The sequence below is a fragment of the Raphanus sativus genome, chromosome 2, assembly GCF_000801105.2.
Source record: "Raphanus sativus cultivar WK10039 chromosome 2, ASM80110v3, whole genome shotgun sequence".
NCBI lineage: Eukaryota > Viridiplantae > Streptophyta > Magnoliopsida > Brassicales > Brassicaceae > Raphanus > Raphanus sativus.
In genome coordinates, this window is record NC_079512.1 from 7,690,948 (window position 1) to 7,713,867 (window position 22,920).

Consider the following 22,920-nt stretch of genomic DNA (forward strand, 5'->3'; position numbering starts at 1 on the left):
AAGTTTGTTAAAAGTTAAGATCTCTTTATCATACACACTTGTGAAGAACACCGAACATGCAAACAGTAAACAAAGAAAACTTCAAAACCCATAAAAGGAGAGATTCGTTAATCTCTATTTGCACAGCTAAAACTCAACACACAACCAAAAAAAAAACTTCCTAAAGACGAGCAAAAAAGACCATTTCATTTCACTCGCTGCACACGAGTCCAAGCTCAATCTTACACGTATCCTCATCATCATCGCACGTGCCAGACTTCTCCAACTTACGTTTCTTAATCGGCACAACCACGTGACTCCCACGTGCACCAGACGGCTCCAACCCCAAAGTCAGCTCAAGCCCGATCCAACTCGGTTCCTCCGTCGTCGTCTCGTCCGAAGAAACCATGCTCCCTTCATCCTTCACCACCGCAGACTCATGACTCAGTGACGACTCGTGACTAAGCGACGACCTCATCACTTTTCCCCCTTCTTTGCATGCACCACCACGGCTCGACCTACACCGGCTCTTCTCGTCTCTAGACACGTGTCTTATGTCAAAGAGTTTGTTGTTATTGAAAGGAGGAGCTTGACCAGTAACCGCCGCGTCGCATGCGATTGGAGTGACCGGAGAGCCTCTCATCACCGCCTCCACGGCTGCTTGACAAAGATGCCAGTTTCCGGACCATAATAAGCCGACGGATCCGTAAATCGGATTCACAATCCTCCCGCATGCTTCGTACAACAACGATCTAAATATCGCTGCAATAAAAAAAAACCCAAAATGATCACTTATTAGCACATTCAAGTGAAAAAAAAAAAACATAGCTTCAGAATTTTTTTTCACGCAAATAATTTGAATTTTTTTAAGATTTAATATACATAAATATTTGTGTTTCGAAAAAAATATAAACTAATCTTTTAATATTAAAATTCATAATAAATTATCTATATCTCTCTGAAATTCCAGGATCGGCCATGTTTATTAGATACGTATGATAGAGAGAAAACTGAATAGAGTTGAGATCTTTCAAATGATTCATTTACAGATGCATGCAGAAAAGAGAACAAGCCCACTAGTGTTGCAAAAGCATGGGATGATCTATTATCAGGTGCATGATAGAGTAAAACAGAGTCAAATTGACTCACCAGGACGGAGGTGGTCGGGACCGGTGCTGAGGAGGTTCATTAAGCCGGCACGGCCGTAGAATTTTGCGAGGAAGACGGTGGCGTTGGCTTGAGATTCGGCGGATTTGATCCATTGGAGACACGGTCTTATGCTACAGTTTTCACTGCAGCCTTTTCGAAGAACTCGACATCCGTTACAGCTCATACGCATTTTCTTAAAGGAAGATGGGGAGGAGAGAAATTTTTTGTTTTGGGGGTGAGACGAAAGTACAGTACGGTCCTGATCTTCGACGAAAGGAAAGGTATTAATAGAGAAATGAAGCAGCTAGGTTTGGTCGGAGAGATCATTAAACAAAGGACGGACATTATTTATTGTTGTATTTTTTTTTCAATTTTTGACGTGTAGTGTAGGTGAATTTCGGAAGCGACAAAAAATATACTTTATATAAATTCTGTAATTGGCTTTGATATAATATAATATAATATTAGTTAGGTTAATGACAATTTGTTAATTAAAAACATAGCAGTAAAAATTGGATATAAATTTGTAATAGTACATATCGTATTGACTATGTATATATGATTTTGATTGATATATAATTAATAACAATCAACACGATGTAGATTTTGAAAAAAAAACAGGTTGTAGACTGAAGAATCGTAAGATAATTGAACTGAAATCACATAGAAGCTAGCTAGAATACTTATACAACACAAATCAAAGTTCGTTAAAATTGTATATCAACACTAAAAAAACTATGTTTAAATCATAGAGAAGGCGTTCGAAGCAACTTTCTTCAGTATTTTGTTAACATGAAGATAATCAAAAAAAAAAAAATTTCATCGTTTTTATTGCTACTATAGAATGCATATATCCTTCTTTTTTTTTAAATATCCTTGTCGCCGACTCTCATGCTCTGAGCGTGATTTTGCATCGGCTAAAAGCCAGTAAAAACGTTTTTAAAATTTTCTTACATTTGACCGCAGTTTCATGATCGGTCGTATTAAATAATGGAACTACCAAAATAATTGGAGAAGGTGAATTTCAAAAGAAGATTACTACAACGAGACAAGAAGAGGGTAAAAATGGAAACACAAGAGGTGAAGTTCGAGCTTCAAAGCCGCATGCAAGCGAAAAAGTGCGGTCACGTGGCGGAGGCATTGTGGTAACAGAGTATGGTCGTATTGCCGCGTTCCCTGAGCGAGATACATTATGTAGCTCCATCTTCATTTCTGATAGTTAACATGAATACCCAAATTACTTTAATTTATTTGAATGGAATCATTTTTGATACGTTCATTTGTACCCTTAACTAATAATGTCACCCTTAACTAATAATGTTAACGTATGTTCATTAGATTGGTAATTTTATCTGTTCTATTAATATACCAACGTGATCTATTGATATATATTTGATCCAACTATTTTAATACAATTATTAAAAAAAATTACTAATCATTTAAGAAAACTATTATACAAATAAAATACAAATATAACTAAAAATATAAATATAAAAAATAAATTTCTAAAAAATGTTTTAAAATATATCCACTCTTTAAAAGCGGATCAGAATCTAGTTTACATTAAAACAACCGGCATTGATCGGCAATATCTTACCTAATCTCTAGTTACTTTAAAATATTTTTAAATTACAACTAGATCACTGTCGCGCGGATTCTATTTTGAACTGATTAAACAAATTTTATAATTTTATTTGTATAATATTTATTTTATATGTTTTAATTAACATTATTTTTTGTATAATTCATTTTGCTAATAATTTGGTTCATATTATAATCAATTTAAAGCTTGGGAATATATTTGAACCAAATTTAATTTATGAAATCAAAATGTTTTAATATTTTTATTTTAGTGTATTTGAATACTTATATATATATATAATTATATTATTTTGTATTTATAAAATATGAAAATGTAAAAGATATTATATTTTTTATTTCAAATATTTTAGTTATGAATTTTCATAAAATATCTGTAATTTATTTATTAATTATAGAACATTTGATAAAAATTAATTATAAAATATATTTGATATAACTTATTGAATTTTATTTATATTAAATATTTAATTGAATATCAAAGTTTATATAAATTTAATTGGAATGTAATTTTTATATATGAAAATATAAATAAAATAATCCATTAATCTAATTGATTTGATATTGACTGAAATTATTTTGTAGTATTAATCCTACTAGAATAAGTTATGATTATTTTAATTTTTTCAGAAATTATTTGAATTTTTAGTCAATAATTTGGTTTATCAAATAATTTGAATAAAAGAAATTTGATTTAAAAGTTATTAAAATGAGATCTATTGTTCTATTTTTTTTTTGATACACGATTAATTATTGTGTTGTATGGAAACATCCATAATTACTTAATAATATAGGAGTGTATTTAGTTTAAAATCTTACAAAAAATTTTGAGTCCAAAGGAATGTTTCTGTTTTAGCGAGTGAGATTACTTAATATTATTTATTTCATTCTTTATTTTTATAGCTTTATTAATCAAAATATTTTATATTTGAACAAAAAGGATACTTTAAAAAGTAATATTGCAATCTGGCTACAATAATATGCAATATATGTTACAAAAAAAGTCTAAAGACATCTTTTTAACATTGCTATATATTTTCTTTTGAATACTAACATATTTGAGTTACAGAGAAAAAGATTAACATATATATTAAACGGAGATTAACGTATATTTTGGTATATTTTTTGTTTTTGCTAAAACTCTTTTAAAAAAAGATGCAACACGAAGATTTTCTAGAAGTTCACCAATCCTAGTACTATTCTCGCATAAGCATGTTTAACTACGGAGTTCTAATAGAATCCGGTGCATTAGTGATGGTATGATCGTACCCCTATATTTTGGAGATCAATATTTTGGTATATTGATCTATGTATTTGTTGCTTCTCATTTGCTATACGTACGTAGAATCATAGTTCTTTCCTTTTTATCATTGTTAGAACGTATATTCATATTTTTTTTGGTAAATAGGTAAAAAAATTGTCCCTTTGAGAACATCTGATAAAATTGGCATATGATATATAATATCGTCTCTGCGAAAGAATGATACTCACAAGTCAAGTAATAGTCGAAATTTTTATCTAACGAAACATACTGTTTAAGAGTGTTATGCCTGCAATGTTGCAGCCAACGACAGTCTATAATTATAATGCATAATAAATACTCATAATGTTCTATCAATTTACATAAGAAACTCTCCCATAGTCATATTGTTTTATTAGTTGCATTGCATCATTGACTCATTGTATGTTTAGATAAAGTTTTTTTCTAAGTCAAAAAGAGTTTTGAACTATGAGAAGTATATAAATTGTGAAAAACGGACATATATAACGACTATAACAAATTTTCGACAGGCTAATTATACATAAGGTCTCTTCAATAATGCCTTTAAACCACACGTCTGTGGTCGGATGGTCAAGACGTTCTGTGGGTCTCCAAAGGACCCGAATTCAAATCCGCACACACTAGATTTCCACAATGTGTGGCCGCCGAGGCTTTTACATTCTCTCTGCGGAGAATGGTTTACCATTTGTTTTCTTTCAATAATGCCTTTAGTTATCCATACGGGATGGCCGAGTGGTATAGTAAGCTCAAAAATGTGCTAAACACCCTAGATTTTAAAATTACCTTTTTAATTTATCCGTACGCGTAGTCATACAATATAAATATTTAACTTACATGTAGAACAATTGGACTTATCTGTCGCGGATTAAAATTTTGAAATTCATTGTTATTGATTCACTGATATTAACAATCTTGATAATATTCTTTGTTATTGGTTTAAGAATTTTAATTATTAATTTTGTGTAGAGTTTATGAATTTTAACACTCTTAAAGGAAATAAATTATTTTTTTTTTCTTATTTTCTTACTTTTTATAACCAACTATTTTCATAATTTTAACCAATATCATTTTAGTAAACATAATTATCATTTTTGAAATTTACAATTTACTTGTAAATAATTTATTAAAAATGTAAAAGAGATATCTTTTAGAAATAATTTTTGTTTCTATATTGTGGATCTTTTGGAAACAAAGAGAGCACTTGTTTACGTTTTAGGCATCTCCAAAAAGATTACGTTTTGAAGTTTGCAAAACTCATATTTAAAATTTAAAAGTGTTGTACTATAAAATCAAAACTTCAAATCTAATTTTAAAATTATTTATAATTTATATTAACAATCCTTATATTTTTGTCATATTTGATTTAAATCTATAAAATTTTATAAATAACTAGTACATATAAAAATAATTACAACAATATTAATAAATAAAATTTTAAACTAATACATGAAATTTTACATAAAAATACATATTAAATTACAAGTAAAATATTATTTTTTCCACAAAACTATTTCTCTAATACTCGCATATATGATCAACTAATGCATTTGATAAATTTATTTTGTGATGTTTTTGTTGTTTAAATTTAGTTTTAAATTATTCTTAATTTATTTTTAAAGTTTTTATTATTTTATATGTAAAAATTAAATTTATAAAACAACTTTGAAATATTTATGAGATATAATTTCCGGATTAAAATGATAAATAACAAAATATTTAATAATCATAAATGTAATTTGTAATCGTAAAGACTAAAAATGTAAATAAGATTAATGAAACTTCAAAGTTGAAGTTTTGAGTGTTAGACATTTTATATTAGAAGTTTCACTATTTAAAACTTCAAATTTGAAGTTGGAAAGTTTTTTATTCTCCAATTTTCTTTTTTAAATTTGAAGTTTTGAATAGTGAAACTTCAAATATAGAGTGTCACTATTCAAAACTTCAAATTTAATAATTTTATTTACATTTTAAAACTTAATATTACACATTATATTTATGATTATTAAATATTTTGTTATTTATCTTGTTTTTTTTTGAAAAATAACAAAACTTCAATATTTTTTATTGAAGAATAAAAAGCTTCATGTTTAAAATTATAAAATATCAGATGCTCTTAGTTATACAGTTGAGCACAGCTACAAAATTTCCCGGTTTTCTGGAGAAGGGAAAAGTAAATGTGATGATGAAGGTTTGTTTGTTCTCTATGGCCGTCATAGATGGTTTTACTTTTACACTTCCGAATTCCGATCTTTCTTGGCTCATCTTTCAGCCTCTTGTTTCTGATTTTTCGGTAAACGTGGTTTAGGTGTTTCCCTTTCACTCTCAGATTTTTCTTTTTGAATATTTGGGAGATACCTGAAATAATCTAATCCAACTATGAACTATTTAAGGTTGGGTCGACGATGTTGATGGTTTTCCCTCTACCACCCGCAAACGCAGTTTTTGCGGTTGGTAGCGGTTGACAGCGTTTCAAAACAATCATACAAACCGCTACAAATCGCTTCAAACCGCTCCGAATCTCTTAAAATCAAAAGCTGGTTCCAGCTAGCATTTGCGGTTGCGGGCGGTTGCGGTTGGATAAAAAAATATTAAACTTTTTTTCTAAATATTTTAAACTTAAAATTTTAAAATTTAAAATATTATAAATAAAAATATATACACATTTTATATATTAATTTAAATTCACAAACAATATAGTATTTTTTTTATAAAAACTTTAAAGTAGCTATTCATCATAATTTTTAAAAGTTAATATACATACATATATAAAGATATACACATATATAAAAAAGAAACAAAATATTTTTTAAAAGTTTTAATATAAATCTTCATAAAATATATTAAAACTATAACTTTCAACTACTTAAAAAATAAACTTAATATTATTATTAATCATATTATATTAACAGTTATTATATTTTATCACAATAGTATGTTTTTTATATTTTATAATATTATAATATATTTATATTGATAATTTATTATTAAACCGCTGTAATGTCTCATAATCAACCAGTCACAAACATCCTGCAAACGCAACAATTTTTAAACGTTACGCCATTCATACAAAACGCCATGTAACACTTGAAACCGCAACCACCCACACCCGCAAACTCCCGCATCCACAACCGCAACCGCTGCGTTTGAACCAGTCAGGCCCTAAATCGTACTTAACGTTGGCGTTAACCCTTCATTGGACGTCGTTCACATGATTGACGAGTACTATATTAAATAACTGATTAACTTTTTTTTTTATAAATTAAAAATTGTTGTTTTGAGATAAAAAAACTAATTAAATTTTTGATAAATCGTGTGACAAAAATATAATGTAAGTGACACCGTTTAGGCTTTGGATTTACTATCCAGGATTCAGATTCGATCCAAAGTCTGTTCCGAAAATAAGAAATCTGGAATGTCCGAATCCGGATAGTTAAATCTCGAATTCATCAAAATCTAATCCAAATATCTTAATTTTTAAGTTCAGATATTTGGATCCTCCTCCAAATTTTTAAAATGTATTAAATTTTAATTTTATTAATAATAATAATATTTGATATATTAATATTTATACATAAAATTAATTTTATAATATTATATTTTAATATTTTAATATTATATACATTTATATATTTATAAATTTTGTATAAATATTTAATTTATGAATTATTTTTAGAATTGTACTATTTTAAAAATATTTTTATTTTTTAATTATTTTTATGAATTCGAATCCGGATTCGGATACCCGCAGATAATACGATATATAGACAGACATCCGAAATTTAGATATTTATAAATCAAAAACTCAGATCTGGATACTAAATTTATAGATCCGACAAATCCGGATCCGAATCATAATATTCTAAATTTCTCGGATATTCGAATTCGTCCCATCTCTAATACCGTCATCTTCATCAACGTCTCTAAGAAAACCTAAAAAATCAGAATAAATATATAAAAAAAAGTCAATGAATATTCTTTTTTGATAATATTTTCACGTACATGTTTTCTAAAAAGTTAAAATAGCAGAACTTTACGATGAAAACTTAATCAAGTTTATATCTGAGATCATATAAACATTGTTTTAAAATAGCAAAACAATTGACTTAAGAATTCGTCAATATTCATACGATTTTTTAAATTAAATGAAAATCTCAAAACAATAAGAAATGCACATCAAAATAAATTACTATCTCAAATATTGTTTGTAAATAAATAGAAAAATAATCTTTTTATTTGTTAGAAGAATACTAGTTGGTAATATTTATATGTTACATATGTGTTATGTAAAATATTATCATATAATATCTGTATAATTTTGGAAATTAATCTTTATAGAAATTTTAGATAATCATTTTTGTAACTCAAACCAGAAAGCTAATGTAAAGATTTTTTGGTTATAAAATAAAAAATGAATTTCGTATGATATCGAATAATGATTATATAAATATAAATAATACCATATTAATAATATAGTAGCGTTTCACAATAATTAAAACATCTTTATCTAAAATAACAGTTTTTAAAAATTAAAATAGTACTAAATAATTAATAACAAAAGACAGAAAAAAGGCGAACTCATTTTTGTTTGAAAAATAAAATTTGTAAAAGTTAAATAGAAAAAATCCTATATATCAGTTATATAATGATTTAAAAAGACCTTTTATATGGAATAAAAATTTATATTTAAAAGCGTACAGTTTTCATATAGCGGTTCATAGCATCAGGTTGCGGGTTAATATGGTTAAAAATCAACCAAGTTATCTTGGTCTAATGGAAAAGGGACTCCGGCTGGAGTTTCCGTCCTGGGTTCGATTCCACTTGGCCACTAGGGCTAGCGTTAAATCGCAGGAATACGTGGGTTGCCGTCGGCCTCAGGGGATTAGTCTTGAGCCTAAAAAATCTTTGGATCACCCCCTAGTTAATAAAAAAAAAAAGGTTAAAAATCAGTCCAACCGGACGAGTGGAGTCGGGCATAAAAACGTCGCTGATAACTTGATAAGTTCTGGGGTTAATGTTTAAAACCAGTGAGTTTAAAACGTATTTCTGTTTGCAGTTCTTTTTTTTTTGTTATCTACTGTTTGCAGTTCTATATATTCAAAAGTTAACTATTTGGAATGTGTCGTTATGCTTTAAGGGCATACCTACTGAAGTTGAAAACTGAATAAAATTAACAGTTAGCCATTTTAGGCTCTTTCGCATGGTTGACACGATTATCACTCCTATATTGCTTAATATATTAAATAATGAATATAAATGCGAAGCAATATATAATATCTAGTGATGATTAATTAAGACTCATCCCAAAGCCCTTTGGAAAGAAAAAAATAAAGACTCATCCAAGTTGATAAAAGACTCGTCCAAGAGGAAAATGATAGTATACTCCTTTTTTGAACTGACTTTCATGAATTAGTAGTATACTTTATAATATGAAAAACATTTGATGCATGATATATATCTAAAGTCGTACTTGGCAGATTTATGGTCGTCTTAAATCATTCAGAGCTACTGTATAAACCTTACAATAAATTTTAATTCAAAATGACTAAATGTTGTAAGATTAACAAGATCCTGATGAATTAGTAGTATACTTTATAATATGAAAAACATTTGATGCATGATATATATCTAAAGTCGTACTTGGCAGATTTATGGTCGTCTTAAATCATTCAGAGCTACTGTATAAACCTTACAATAAATTTTAATTCAAAATGACTAAATGTTGTAAGCTTAACAAGATCCTGATTCCTATATATGTTGAAATTAAAGAGAAAATGATATATGTACGGTTCGGTACACTATTTACATGCTCTTTTTTTTTCCATCTATTGATATTAATATAAAAGGCTAAAAAAGCCCAACAAAACATACAAAAAGCCCGAACATGGACAACATATACACACCATTAAAGACCCATACAATGGCCGAAGCATCCGAACCCAACAATGGCCCAAAACGAACAAACGTTTCGGTTGAAAACGCGTCACGCCAAACCGCGTACAAAGACACGCGTCAAACACTGACTTCACCCCGGGACACGTGTGTAAACCTCACAAACGAGGCGTACAGTTACACTATTTACATGCTAAAACAGACCGTATGGATAACCTTAATCGATAAACCAAATTATCATGTTGCTATGAAAGTGTGATTTACAGACGGTAGAGATGCATTATGCATAGGTAATAAGTTGAAAAACAGATGCATACAAAATCTGAACATACGAATTTTTTTGTCGTGGTATGCTTAACTTTTTTTTTTTTTTTTTTTTGTCATCAACAACACAGACTCATATAGACTCTGCACACCAAACTGGTAGCTCCGCATCCATGTGAACGACGAAAGACGATTGTTGTCTGGCACTGCGTGCTAAACGATCCGCCCTTGTATTCTCCGTTCGTGGTACATGAATAAGCTGTGAACTTTGGAAGCTACTTTGTAGACTCTTAATATCCTCCAGATAACTTGCAAACGCTGGCCACTCTTCTGGTTCCGAAACAAAATAATCATACTACACTATTAAATATATATGGAGCATGGAGGTGTATCTGGTACAGAATCCAACGTTAACTCTTAACTTTTGTGTATCAATTTCTTTCTCCCGAACTCCATCAAAACTGAAGCTAGAAAAATTCAAATATAGATTAAAAACAATCGAGCTAAAAGCCAAGCCATGAATGTCTAGCTAAAATAAAAAGGCAGTGAACTCTTGTTGATAATACATTGAACTGAAATAAGAACGACAAATGGAGGAGAGATTTTCTATAAAAAAGACATATGGAGGAGAGATAGGTGAAGTGCCATGCAAAAATGTCCAAAAGAATATTACACTGGAAAAGTAAATAAATAAATAAACGAAAGAGCCAAAAAGACTTAATGTAAAAGTAGGGTTGGGCATCCATATGATCGCGCGTGTGTAATTCGTCATGGTTTGATTATGAAATGCGGACAACACCACTTCTATATTTTTTTCTAGTACTAATAAAAAAACCACTTCCATGATATTAGGAGAAAAATAATACGGAGTAATAAAAATCAACAATAAGGTATTCAAAGTTTCACATGTGTTGGCCTAGTGATAAAGGAACTCCGGCTGGAGTGCCCGTCCTGGGTTCGATCCGCGTTGGCCACGAGAGTTTTCACATGGGCTCCTCTCGCCTTCCAGACCACTTCGCGTAACTAGGGACCCTTAAGTGGAGGCTTAAAAATCCTGTAATGGCATGGACTTAGGCCCGGTGGGCTAGTCGATCACGCTTAGTGGTCGGATACTGGATTATCAAAAAAAAAAAAGTTTCAAACCCAGAGGCTAGCGGTTTTCCACCGTTCTCGGGACCGTGGGCTAACCAATTAATAGACTTTTCTCTTTCGTTTTTATAAGACAAAAATCATGACAACTTTGATCAATTGTTTGTATTTTCAGAAAAACTCGAATTTTTTTTTTTTTAACTCTAAGAAGTAACTTTAAACTCGTAAACTAGATTTTACTCCGTACTTTTAAAACGCATGAATTTTTATCATGTTAAATTTCAATTTGAAAGATATATAAAACTTGTGAATATAAGAATATAGATTTTCAAATAATTAGTACCTAATCACTTGTATATCTGTAATTGGTTAAAAATATTTTGTAGTTTAGTATTAATAGATTTGTCATTGTTTCAAACTATATTACCTTTATGGTTTATGTTTCGAGACCAATGACACATGCAACATTCAGTGTGTTTGACAAATAAATTATATATCCATTACCTACTAATGAACTTTGGAACACGAGTATATCAGAATGTGTTATGTACTGGTCGTATATTTAATCATTTGCTAAGCTCAATCTATTACCAACCGTGATTTTATTGATTTTAGACACGGTCTAAATATAAACATGTGAAGTTTGTTTATTTAAACATAGGGGAACAACCGTGATTTTATTGATTTTAGACACGGTCTAAATATAAAAATGTGAAGTTTGTTTTTTTTGTCATAGGGGAACAATATATTAAGTTCCAAAATAATACTATGTGTTCGTGTATTGATCTAATTGTTTTTTTTAACGGCAAACGGCTATTGATCTGAAAGTTTAGATATCATCGATTAGTAACTTATAAATGAGATGAATGATTATGTGGCAAAATATTTAATCAACAGGGCCAGACTTTTTAGGGGAGATATTATTGTTGGTTTTATTTTCAATAACATCTTACAAAATCTTATGCATAAATATAGCAGTGACATGACAATATAATTATATTTAAATATTAATGGCAGAATCCTATGAAGGATTTTGCTTGAATATTATAGATATAAAGTTTTATCTACTCTAAAATCATTTTCAAAAATTTATGCAATAAATCCCTAAATTTTATATTTGAGATTTTACTGTACAAAATATATATTAGAGATTTAATATTTTTGTTCTTTATAATTTTAAATAGTTTTGTTTATCATTTTAGTCCACACAATTTTATATATGTGTATATACGTTCTTAATAAATTTCATTTTACATATAAATTTTGGATAAATATATAAATTTTAAATAAAAACAAAGAAAAATATTTTGATAATATTAAAAAATTATTATACACGACACTATTACATCAAATAAATTAATACAAAATACAAAAAAATTAAGAATGCATAAAATAAAATTACATAAATAAAAAAATATTATAATTATGCTAATAAAAACTGATCGGAACCTCTATATCACCAAAAAATTATCTACAAAAAGTTGGTGCATTTTTGGAGGCTGTTGTTGTTCTTAAGTTTTTTTCTTTATGATTTCTTATACAAGTTGAATGACAGTAAACGAAAAATACTTGGTTTCAATAATTTTTATCTCGTAATATACAAAAAAGTTGTCCATTTATCACTTTAAAATGCACTAATTATATATATATGAAAATAATAATAATAATGAACAATTATGTATATGTAGATAAAATATTTCGTTTGTAATCTTTTATTTAAATGTAATTTATTTAAAATTTAATAGTTATTAATAAATACTATTATTGTATTTTTTAGTCATTTTTTGTCAAAGGTATGTTTTTAGTTGTTATAAAAGTTTTATGTTTTTGTTTGCTTTTTGTTTAAAGTTATGATTACAATGTAAAATTCTATAGCTTATAAAGTTATTTTAAATTTCCTATTGGAAAAGAACACTCCAAACCTCAAGAATAAAGTTCAACAAAGTTAAAATAGAAATATTCCTCTTGGAAATGCTCTAAATTAAAGTTTACAACTGTTATTACTGCGACTAATTGATATAGTATATCGATTTTTTATTTTTTTATAACCGCATAAAGAAATAAGACTTACTTAAACAATCTATCTTATTAAAGTAGAAGTACCTTTTTAGTTTTGTTTGGCAATATGAATTGTAGAGTTAAAAAAATTAAAATTGTTGTTTGGAAACAAAGATAATATCTATCTTTGAGTTGGTCTTATGTTTTTTAAATTGTTACTATAGAATTGGATCACATTATTTAATGTGCTATTATGATCCATTTTGATAACTAAATTATTTATTGGATCATTGTAATTATTGGTTGTTTATTATAATTATTAATATTTATTGTTTTTATATAATACAAAGGTAAAAATATATTTCTCTCAAACAAGATTTGTTATTCATTAATACGATATACATGTCATTAATAATTTAAAAATTATATGGTTACAATATCAAATAAACAATGCAAAAAGTATATATACTAACATTAGTATTTTTCCTATTATAAGTACATTAAATACAATAACAATCATGTGATAGCAAAGAACATAGACCATACTTTATAAAATCCAATAATTTCCAATTTGGTATAAGTTGATAATATTTTTACAAGTTAAAGTAAACACCCGTCCAGTCGGAAATTTGGGCCTGACCATATCATATATTTTTAAACAAAATTTAAGATAATAAAAAGAAGGAAATCTATAAAGCATAAAGTATTATTATTTGTTCCCCCTTAAGAAATGCGTCGAACCAACCAAAAAATAAAATGAGTAGCACAACCTTCACACATTTCACTCATAGATAAAGATAAGATTCATATAATTATCTTCCACGTGGAATTATTTTAGTGGTTCAAACTGATAAAAAATATCACCACATTTCCTTAGAATTTGTGGTTGTTACCATGCAATTAAACTTCCTATATATCCACTCGCAAAATCATGCGGTCTAAATCCTATTATACTATAATCTCATGGGTTTTCAACCCTCTTATCACTCCACGGCTTGTTTCCACCGTTGATACCATTATATATAGACGACCAAAGTACAATACCCAAACCTAACTCACATAGTAAAGAAAAAAAAGAAAAAGGAGATATGGCTTCTTCTATGCTCTCTTCCGCTACAATGGTCTCTTCTCTGGCTCACGCCACAGTGGTCGCACCATTCATAGGACTTAAGTCCTCTGCTTCTTTCCCATTGACATGTAAGGCCAACAACGACATTACTTCCATCACAAGCAACGGCGGAAGAGTTAACTGCATGAAGTTCATACATATTTCTTATACCAATATAAGTTGATGGTTTTTAAGTCTGAATTATTCAAAACTAATATTGCATTTGTTAATTGGTAAAAAAAAAAGGTTTGGCCTCCTGTTGGCAAGAAGAAGTTTGAGACTCTCTCTTACCTTCCTGACTTTACCGATGTTGAAATAGCTAAGGAAGTTGACTACCTTATCCGCAACAAATGGATTCCATGTATTGAATTCGAGTTGGAGGTAAAAAATTGAAAATCTGTTTATATATATATATCTGGAATAAGTATATCTTGTAAATAATACTATGTTATAGATAATCTCCATTTGAAACTTGTAACCATCTCAAATTATTCTCAGATATCCTACGCAGATTTTTTTTTTTTGTAGAAAATGAAATAAAGGAGTCTCTATTTATGGTTTGTATAATTTGTTATGTAGCACGGTTTTGTGTACCGTGAGCACGGAAATATCCCTGGATACTATGATGGGCGATACTGGACAATGTGGAAGCTTCCATTGTTTGGATGCACTGACTCATCTCAAGTGTTAAAGGAAGTGCAAGAGTGCAAGAAAGGGTACCCCAACGCCTTCATTAGGATCATCGGATTCGATAACAACCGTCAAGTTCAGTGTGTCAGTTTCATCGCCTACAAGCCACTAAGCGTCTCCGATGCTTAATGTCACACTTTTGAATCTTTGTGTAAACAACAAAACTTTATCCTTCTACACCTTTGATTCTATCATCTGTTTTCTATATAATCTTATCTTTTGTTTTAATTTCGGACTTAGCGTTTGTGTTCAGGTTTGCAAGACATTTTCTATCGGGTCCTCAAATGTCTGATGAATAAATATGATTTTTCTATAAATCATTGATTTTGAATTTGCATATAAGAAAAACAAATGATAATTACTCAAACATGAAATTTACAAAGTCAAAGTATATTTTATCTTTTAATTTTCATCATTAAAGTTAGATACCAAAGTGATTTTACTGAAATTAAGTAATTATAAAATTAGGTTCACGTTAAAGTTTTTTGTGTAAAAACATTTTCTAAAACAATATCTTGAAGTAAAAGATGGACCCACTGAAAATCTATGATGGAAACATGAGTGGACATGAATTCTTTAAGATACACATTTCTTATTCTGGCATTCATCTTTAAATATTTTCCAACCAAATGACGTATGAACATATTCACATAATCATGTTGTTGGAACTATGTCGAGTAAATTTGTAATTTTATGTCATTTTCTAGTTTTGAATATATAATATGTGTAGAAAATTAAGTTTATTACTATTTAAATATTTTTTAAGTAAATATCTTATAAACATAATGTGTTATGAAAAATATTTTTAGAAAGTAAATGATTTATTTTTACCATAATAAATTAACATTTTATTTTCAAAATAATTTTAGTCGTAGTTGAATAGATAAGTACTTTTTCATGTGTTTTCTTATGTTAGTTAGACATGGTGGAGAATTGACCAAACAAAATCAAATTGAGATAGATCGAAAAAGCCAATTAACCAACATAATTTATCAAAAAAATAGTCCACCAAATCTAACTTCTTACTTTAGTTTTTCCACAAACAAAGAGTTTGCATGTATAACACTTTTAGACTATCTCTAATGGCCCTCATTTTGAGTAAAAACATCAAAAATGATGGAACATTCTCTAAGGTGTATCATTTTAAAAGAAAAAAATGAAAATATGAATAATATCAACCAAAGAGAATGTTACACTTCATCCACATATCGGCTTCTACTCGATATGCATTCTCTATGGGGGCTAGCCTCAGACGGTTCATTTTGAAGTGAAGCAAGTGATTGATTGAGTTCTTCTTCTTCTAAAGTTGGTTAATTTTTACCGCCTCCTCGGCGTCTCTAGTAGCCAATGCTAGTTGTTGCTTAATCGTCTCAACCTCCTTAAGAGATATATCTCTTTCTCTAATTTCTCTACCAGTGACACTCTCCAAAGAATTAAACTTATCTCCCAGCCTCCAGCTCTCTCTCGGTAGCGTAGGTGTGCTCCATTGCTTTTCGCAAGGCTGAATCCTTCCCTGCTGAATCTGATTCATACTCCATCACCATGTAATTGGTGTGAGCTGCATACTGCCAACTAAATATTAAGGTAGGAAAGTTCAGCAAATTTTTTGACGACATGAACAGAAGATGCCAAGACTAGGGAGTGCTTACCCCGAAACCGGTAGGAGACTCATCCAAATATGCTTCAGGGTTCACTATATCAGACACAGCCAGCATATCTCTCATGTTAATTTGACATGCCGAAATAGCTCCACACATTCCTCTCTGTTGTTCACAAATGGAAGATTAATGGAGTAGGAATATGAAATGGTATGAAGAGGTAAGGGAGATGCAAGAGGATCAGATGAGGGCACTCTAGGAAGAATGAATGATGGCACTGTGGGAGGAATAGATGAGGGCATTGCAGGAAGAACATACTAAGGCACTGTAAGAGGAATGGATGAAGGCGCTGCAAGAGGAATGAACATCTCAGCATTAAAGCCTTGTGGTAGGCACCTCGGTGTTCCCGAGAATTCTCGGTCGATTCAAGTAGGATTTTCCAGTTCCAAAGGTAGAACGACGTCTTTGGCCACCTGTCCAGTAACATCTTGTTCCCTCTCTATGGGAGCTATCTGGGCTGAAGATGTGTGATTCGTTTCCATATTTCTTTTGAAGCCTCTTGAGTTCTCTTTATTCTTCTGAATTAGTGGCAGATCTTCGGAAAAGAGAACCTCATCAACGGCATCCTTTTCAGCCTGCTCTTGGTCCATGTTACAATAATCGCAAATGGAGTTTTGGTACTCTCATCACAAACCTCGGCAATAGCCTTCTTGGCGATAGTTTGAGGATCATCTGGGACCATTACTACTGTTACCTTAGTTGATCTCATTCCCCTTGTGTTTTTGGTGTTTTCAATCAAGCACAAGATCTGGGACGACCATAGCCTATCATGAATAAAATGGAGGGGTCAGTAAGTAGCAAGCAGCCAAACCGTGATTAAAAGAAAAGAACCAGACTTCGACGTATGCGGAAGAAACTCTCTTTAATCACCAGTCTGTTGATATTCTTCCAAGACACGAGACTACATCTTTCTATCTCACCACGTTGTCCAAAAAATATTCGGGATATGCTTTGTCCTCAGGGTGAAAAACTAAAAAAAAGAGAAATGAGAATTCAAGTCAAAACAATGAGAGAAATTGACATTACTATGGAAAATTGGATTCTTACTAGGGATTGGGTTCTATAGCACCCTGAGATTCGTCGGCGGTTCTTCAAAAGCCGCCCAATTTGTTTTGACATAGAAATAGAACCGCTGCCAGTCATGAGTCTTTCTTTACTGGATGATCAGTGATAACATTCACCTTAGGTTTCATCTTTAAACTGACATACCCGGTCTTCAACATTTGTTGGTGAAAAGCAAATCAAAGACAAGGAGAGCGCATATTCTTCACTACAGAAAACCGGATTGAAGAAAAGATAGAGAGAAAAAACTTGAAGAAAGAGAATATCACTAAGTTTCCGAAGAAAGAAAAATGAGGCAGAAGAAAAGGTTCTTTAATATTTATAATGAATGACATTTCAAACGAGGAAACACCATCATTAGATTCCCGTGATTTGTTCGCCACTGGAAATGGTTTTCATATTTATTCATAACCATGAGAATGATTATTGAAAACCGGAGAAACACCGAGGCCAACTCCTTGCTTCCACATGCATCCTCCAAGTTGCTTATTCTTAGAACCTATTATAATAACTTCATTGAGAACTAATGAAACTTATTGTTAGAGATGGATTGCATTCCTCAATATGCCCAAGTAAATCTCAGTCTATTGTCTCAAAGTCAGTTAAGGTTATATGCCCACTTAAGGGTATAAAGAGAAGACATGTTGAAGATATAAGGAGACGAGCTGAATTTAGGAAGGGGATTCACAATCGCTTAGGAGACACGTCACAAAAGTTAAGATTTGTTTATTCTTGTTCTTACCGAGTTATCCTAATTTACATCGCAAACTACTCAATTCTCTTTATATTCATGTCGTGATCATCAATAAACATATTTCAAACAAACCCACCTCGAATTTGTATATTGCAATGAATTGAGATTAAACAATCTTCTGTTTTCAATTTGGATTAATATCTAGTGAGTGATTGTATAACTTTTTAATTCATTTGTGTTTAGTGGTTGTGACATATACATATCTTATTTCATCTGTATGTTTAGAAGTTTACTATCAATATATTTTATGGAAAAAGGAAAAAGAAAAAAAAATAATCTACACTTTCACTAAAATCTTTTTATTTCTTGATTTACATCAATATATTCTGTTTTCTTTATATAAAACATAAATGTATAGATATATTTATTATTTTTTCTTTCTTTTTCTTTTCTTTTTCTTTTCTTTTTCTAACTTTTCATTTTTCTTTTCTCTCATAATTACATGTTATTTCTACTAATATTACACTTAACATTTTACCAATCAGACCCAATGAGAATTAACCACATGTCTATGTATCTTTGTTTCTTAGAAATATTAAATTTATCTTTTAGGGAAGATTTTCTCCCTTAAATAACTCTATTTAGTTGACCAAAAAGAGACTTAAATCCTTTAATGCAATTCTCCAAGTCATAAGAAAATAATAATATAACTAAAAGTATAACCAAAGTAATGGTGGAAACACCAACTTTGGGATTGATTGGTTGGTGTTGTAGCTTTAATTTTTATGCTTTAATTTTTATGCTTTAGAAAATAGGCTGTGAATTTTATTGCTTTGGCTTTAATTGTTTTGCTGTAGATTTATTTTCAAAACACTAAATAAAAGCTGTAGAAAAATTGATTTAGAAAGCTAACATATTTTATTTTCTAATTTTTTGGCTGTAGCTTTAATTTTTAGATCTAAAACTTGATTGCTCTAGAAAAATGGTATAGAAAGAAAAAGTGGCTGTCCAAAACACCTACAGCACTTACCAATCACCTCCTTTGTATCTTGTCTACCTACATTCATCCTGATTTTGAGTAAGCCATTCCTTTTTAATATCCTTGATTATTATGATCTACTCACCATAAATCGGAACTCCGACTTTTGCTTGAGTAATTTTGTTTGTAGAATTTGCAAACCTTAATTGTGGCTGAAACCATTAGTAAACCACAGATCACCTGATGTTACAAGAGTTTAAATTCTTTTGTAATTAGTTTATGATGATTTAGTGGTTGGATGATTCATCATGGAATTAAGATACTAGAATTTGATATTTTTTTCATCGCAATATTTAATAATGGTTGGTCAAGATGAATGTTTGAAATGACAGAAAGATATCCCATATTCTGTAAACTAAAGGCTTTGATTGGTATATTTGCGGAATGGCGGAATGGTGCGTGAAACGCGATTCCGAAAATATTTTACCAATCAACAAAATATTGTGGAATGAAAAAAACGCAAAAACGCAGATTTGCATTTTTGCATTTTTGCTGACAAAATATAAAGAAAACGTTTATTAAGTGGAAAAGTGAATTTTAGAAGATTATAGTGGAAATTTTATAAATCAACAGTTTCATATTATTAAATTATATGTTAATACTATCTTAAAGTTTAAAATACATAACAATAATTTTTTTAAATGACAAATAGTTATATTGTAAATAAAGTAATATTATAATTTGTATATTATTAAATGTCAATCTATTATTAAAATATATTTAAAAATAAGCTAGATATTTATAAGGGGAACTCAAATATTTTTAATAAATTTTAATTATTCACATTTTTAATATGTAGTTTAATTATTGATATTTATATTTATTATAAAAAATTGAATACCATATAAAATAGTTTGATCACTTAACGCTTTTCACCATTCCGCAAATTTTAAATTTTCAGCAGCTTAATTAAAATTTTCTGCAATTTTAATTTTTTTTTTTTGCGATTTCGCGATTAAGCAATGGTTACTACTTACCAATCTGAACCTAGGAGAATTAGTTTAAATAAGGGAAATTAAATTCAATATCTAAAAAGTATAATTCACTAAATAACCAAAACCCCCATCCTTTCTCATACTTTCTCTTCCTATCTCTCTTTATTTTTCACTCTCAAAATCTATTTTTTTTTTTTGTTATTTGGCAAATAAACCTTTCAAATAAGGGGATTGACATCTCCTGTAACTAAAAAGAAGAAGAAAAAATGGTTATCAAGAGGAAAATATAGAAAATCAAAGTAAATTACGGAAACTAAAAGTATAACTTTTTCTGTTGGAGTGAGTGGATGAGCCACAGAAGTGACGAGTATAATTGTACACACTGAGAAAAGAAGAAAGAGTGACGTAAAGGCTTTCTTCTTCTCCCCCACTTCCTTCCCCTTTTTTTAGTCAGGAAGACTCTTTTAAGATTTGTTTTATTTAACATAAAGAAATGCATTTGAGTTCGGTGTAGAAGCTAAATGAAGAGCCAATTTCCCTCAAAGAGTTCGTAAAGTTTGAATCGGAGATGGCTTTTTCTCAGCCTCTGTCTTCTTCGTCTCTCACGGTATTTCGCTTTTAATTAAAAAAAAAAATTATTCTCCAGTATATGTACATCAGTAACTAATGTATGCTTATGTACAGTTGTTTGGATTAGATTCTGTGTCGAGCTTACTTACTAGTTAGTACTCACATAGTTCAGATTCCTTATCCTTAAGAGTCAAAGTTCACTTTCCGTGTCTCTGTCTGAAAATTCCAGATTCTGTGACTTCATGTCGTTATCAAGTTTTTTTGTTTGACTTTTTTAATCAGATTAGATTCTTTTTTTTTTTGGTGGTACAGATGATGAATCGGAGCATTGTAGCTAATAGCTCGGTGACAGCAAGTCTCTCTCTCAACAAGTCTAGAGTGTGCGTTGATTCTTTAAAGATTCAATTCCAGAATCGCTGGAGCTTCATCGGAGGATCACGACTCGCTTTTCTCCCTAGTGTTTCGACGAATTCATCCTCCTTTGTTCACAAGAAACCCTCCTGCGTACGAGCTTCATGTAATGCCTCTTCTTAACTGACAACATTTGAACAAGATTTGAACTTTGTCGAGATTTCATATAATATGTTGTTGATGTTCAGGGTTAGCTACTTCTCAGATCGCAAGCAGTGTATTTGCTGTCGGAACAACCACGGTTCTTCCTTTTTACACTCTGATGGTTGTAGCTCCTAAAGCTGAAATTGTGAGTCCTTTACAACTTCTTGTACAGAACTATGAGAGGTTCATCTGAAATTGAATATTATATGTGTCTCTCTTTTGTGCAGACCAAGAAGTGTATGGAGAGTAGCATACCGTATGTCGTCTTAGGCCTATTATACGCGTATTTGTTATACCTTTCTTGGACACCTGATACGCTCAAATACATGTTTTCCAGTAAATACTTGTTGCCAGAGGTTTGTTTTCAATACAAACTCTATAACAATGTTTTTCTATAGTAGCTACTAAATGTTTTCTTCTCTCTTTTTTTTGGTCATTTGCAGTTGTCCGGAATAGCGAAAATGTTCTCAAGTGAAATGACTCTTGCTTCTGCTTGGATCCATCTTCTTGTTATCGATCTTTTTGCTGCTAGGTATGTTGCAATTTTCAGGTTACTTTTGGTTTTAATCAAAAGTTGCACATGTTTCTTATAACAGATGTTTTGTTTGTTTCTTCTATGAAGACAAGTTTTTAACGATGGCTTGGAGAATAAGATCGAGACTAGGCACTCGGTTTCACTTTGCCTTCTCTTCTGTCCGGTTGGAATCGTTTCTCATGTGGTTACCAAAGCTTTAACCAACAGTTCTACATCCAATACCAATAACCAGTGCAAGTAAACTGATCATCTTGGTTGGTCTCTCACCATTGTCTTTCTTAACTGCTTATAAATGTTTTTGGTTTGAGATAGTTCATTTTGCTTTAGCTTCGGTTAAGTCAGCAGAACGAGTTTGTTGTGGATTTAGTTATTGAAAAAACCAAATAAGACCAAACAACTTGAGACAGTGTTTCTTTTACTATTTGGTAGACATAATTTTGGATTCCCTGATCAGTCACAGAGATTCCCCGTGATCTCTAGCTATTTTAGAGAGTATCCAACTCCTGGAAACTCAAAAAACACACGGTCACCTAATTTAGAATACTCTCTAACAACATTTGCCTGCGATCTCTAGCTATTTATACTATAGCCATTATAAAGAACTATGTTTTAAATTGTACTAGCTTTGCTGAGATCTAAGAGGTCATGGATTCAATTTTCGTTGGAAAGTTTACTTTGTTAAAGAGGATTAATTTAAAATAATTTGGGTCTCTCCTTAGAGGATGTAGTCCTCGGGCCAAAACCTGTCGGCATTATGAAAAAGTTAGAACATAAAAGATTAGAAGTTCGCTGAAAAAAAGAAAGATTAGAAGTTCACTTTTTCTT

At 30.2% G+C, this 22,920-nt stretch overlaps 3 protein-coding genes across 3 annotated transcripts; 2 read left to right on the forward strand and 1 right to left on the reverse strand.

Annotated features, from left to right (window-relative positions):
* Positions 1 to 1,452, reverse strand: LOC108839031 (LOB domain-containing protein 40). Its single transcript, XM_056993425.1, has 2 exons — positions 1,129 to 1,452; positions 1 to 741 (listed from the first exon to the last, which is right to left on the reverse strand). The coding sequence occupies exons 1-2, from the start codon at positions 1,316 to 1,318 to the stop codon at positions 191 to 193; spliced, it is 741 nt and encodes a 246-aa protein (XP_056849405.1). The 5' UTR covers positions 1,319 to 1,452; the 3' UTR covers positions 1 to 190.
* Positions 1,453 to 14,255: 12,803 nt separating this feature from the next.
* Positions 14,256 to 15,371, forward strand: LOC108840532 (ribulose bisphosphate carboxylase small subunit 1B, chloroplastic-like). Its single transcript, XM_056991736.1, has 3 exons — positions 14,256 to 14,493; positions 14,604 to 14,738; positions 14,937 to 15,371. Exons 1-3 carry the CDS (start codon positions 14,338 to 14,340, stop codon positions 15,174 to 15,176), a joined length of 531 nt encoding a protein of 176 aa, XP_056847716.1. The 5' UTR covers positions 14,256 to 14,337; the 3' UTR covers positions 15,177 to 15,371.
* Positions 15,372 to 20,805: 5,434 nt separating this feature from the next.
* Positions 20,806 to 22,540, forward strand: LOC108839609 (protein ABA DEFICIENT 4, chloroplastic). Its single transcript, XM_018612363.2, has 6 exons — positions 20,806 to 21,042; positions 21,318 to 21,522; positions 21,605 to 21,705; positions 21,788 to 21,916; positions 22,004 to 22,092; positions 22,183 to 22,540. The coding sequence occupies exons 1-6, from the start codon at positions 21,004 to 21,006 to the stop codon at positions 22,334 to 22,336; spliced, it is 717 nt and encodes a 238-aa protein (XP_018467865.2). The 5' UTR covers positions 20,806 to 21,003; the 3' UTR covers positions 22,337 to 22,540.
* The last annotated feature ends 380 nt before the right edge of the window (positions 22,541 to 22,920 follow it).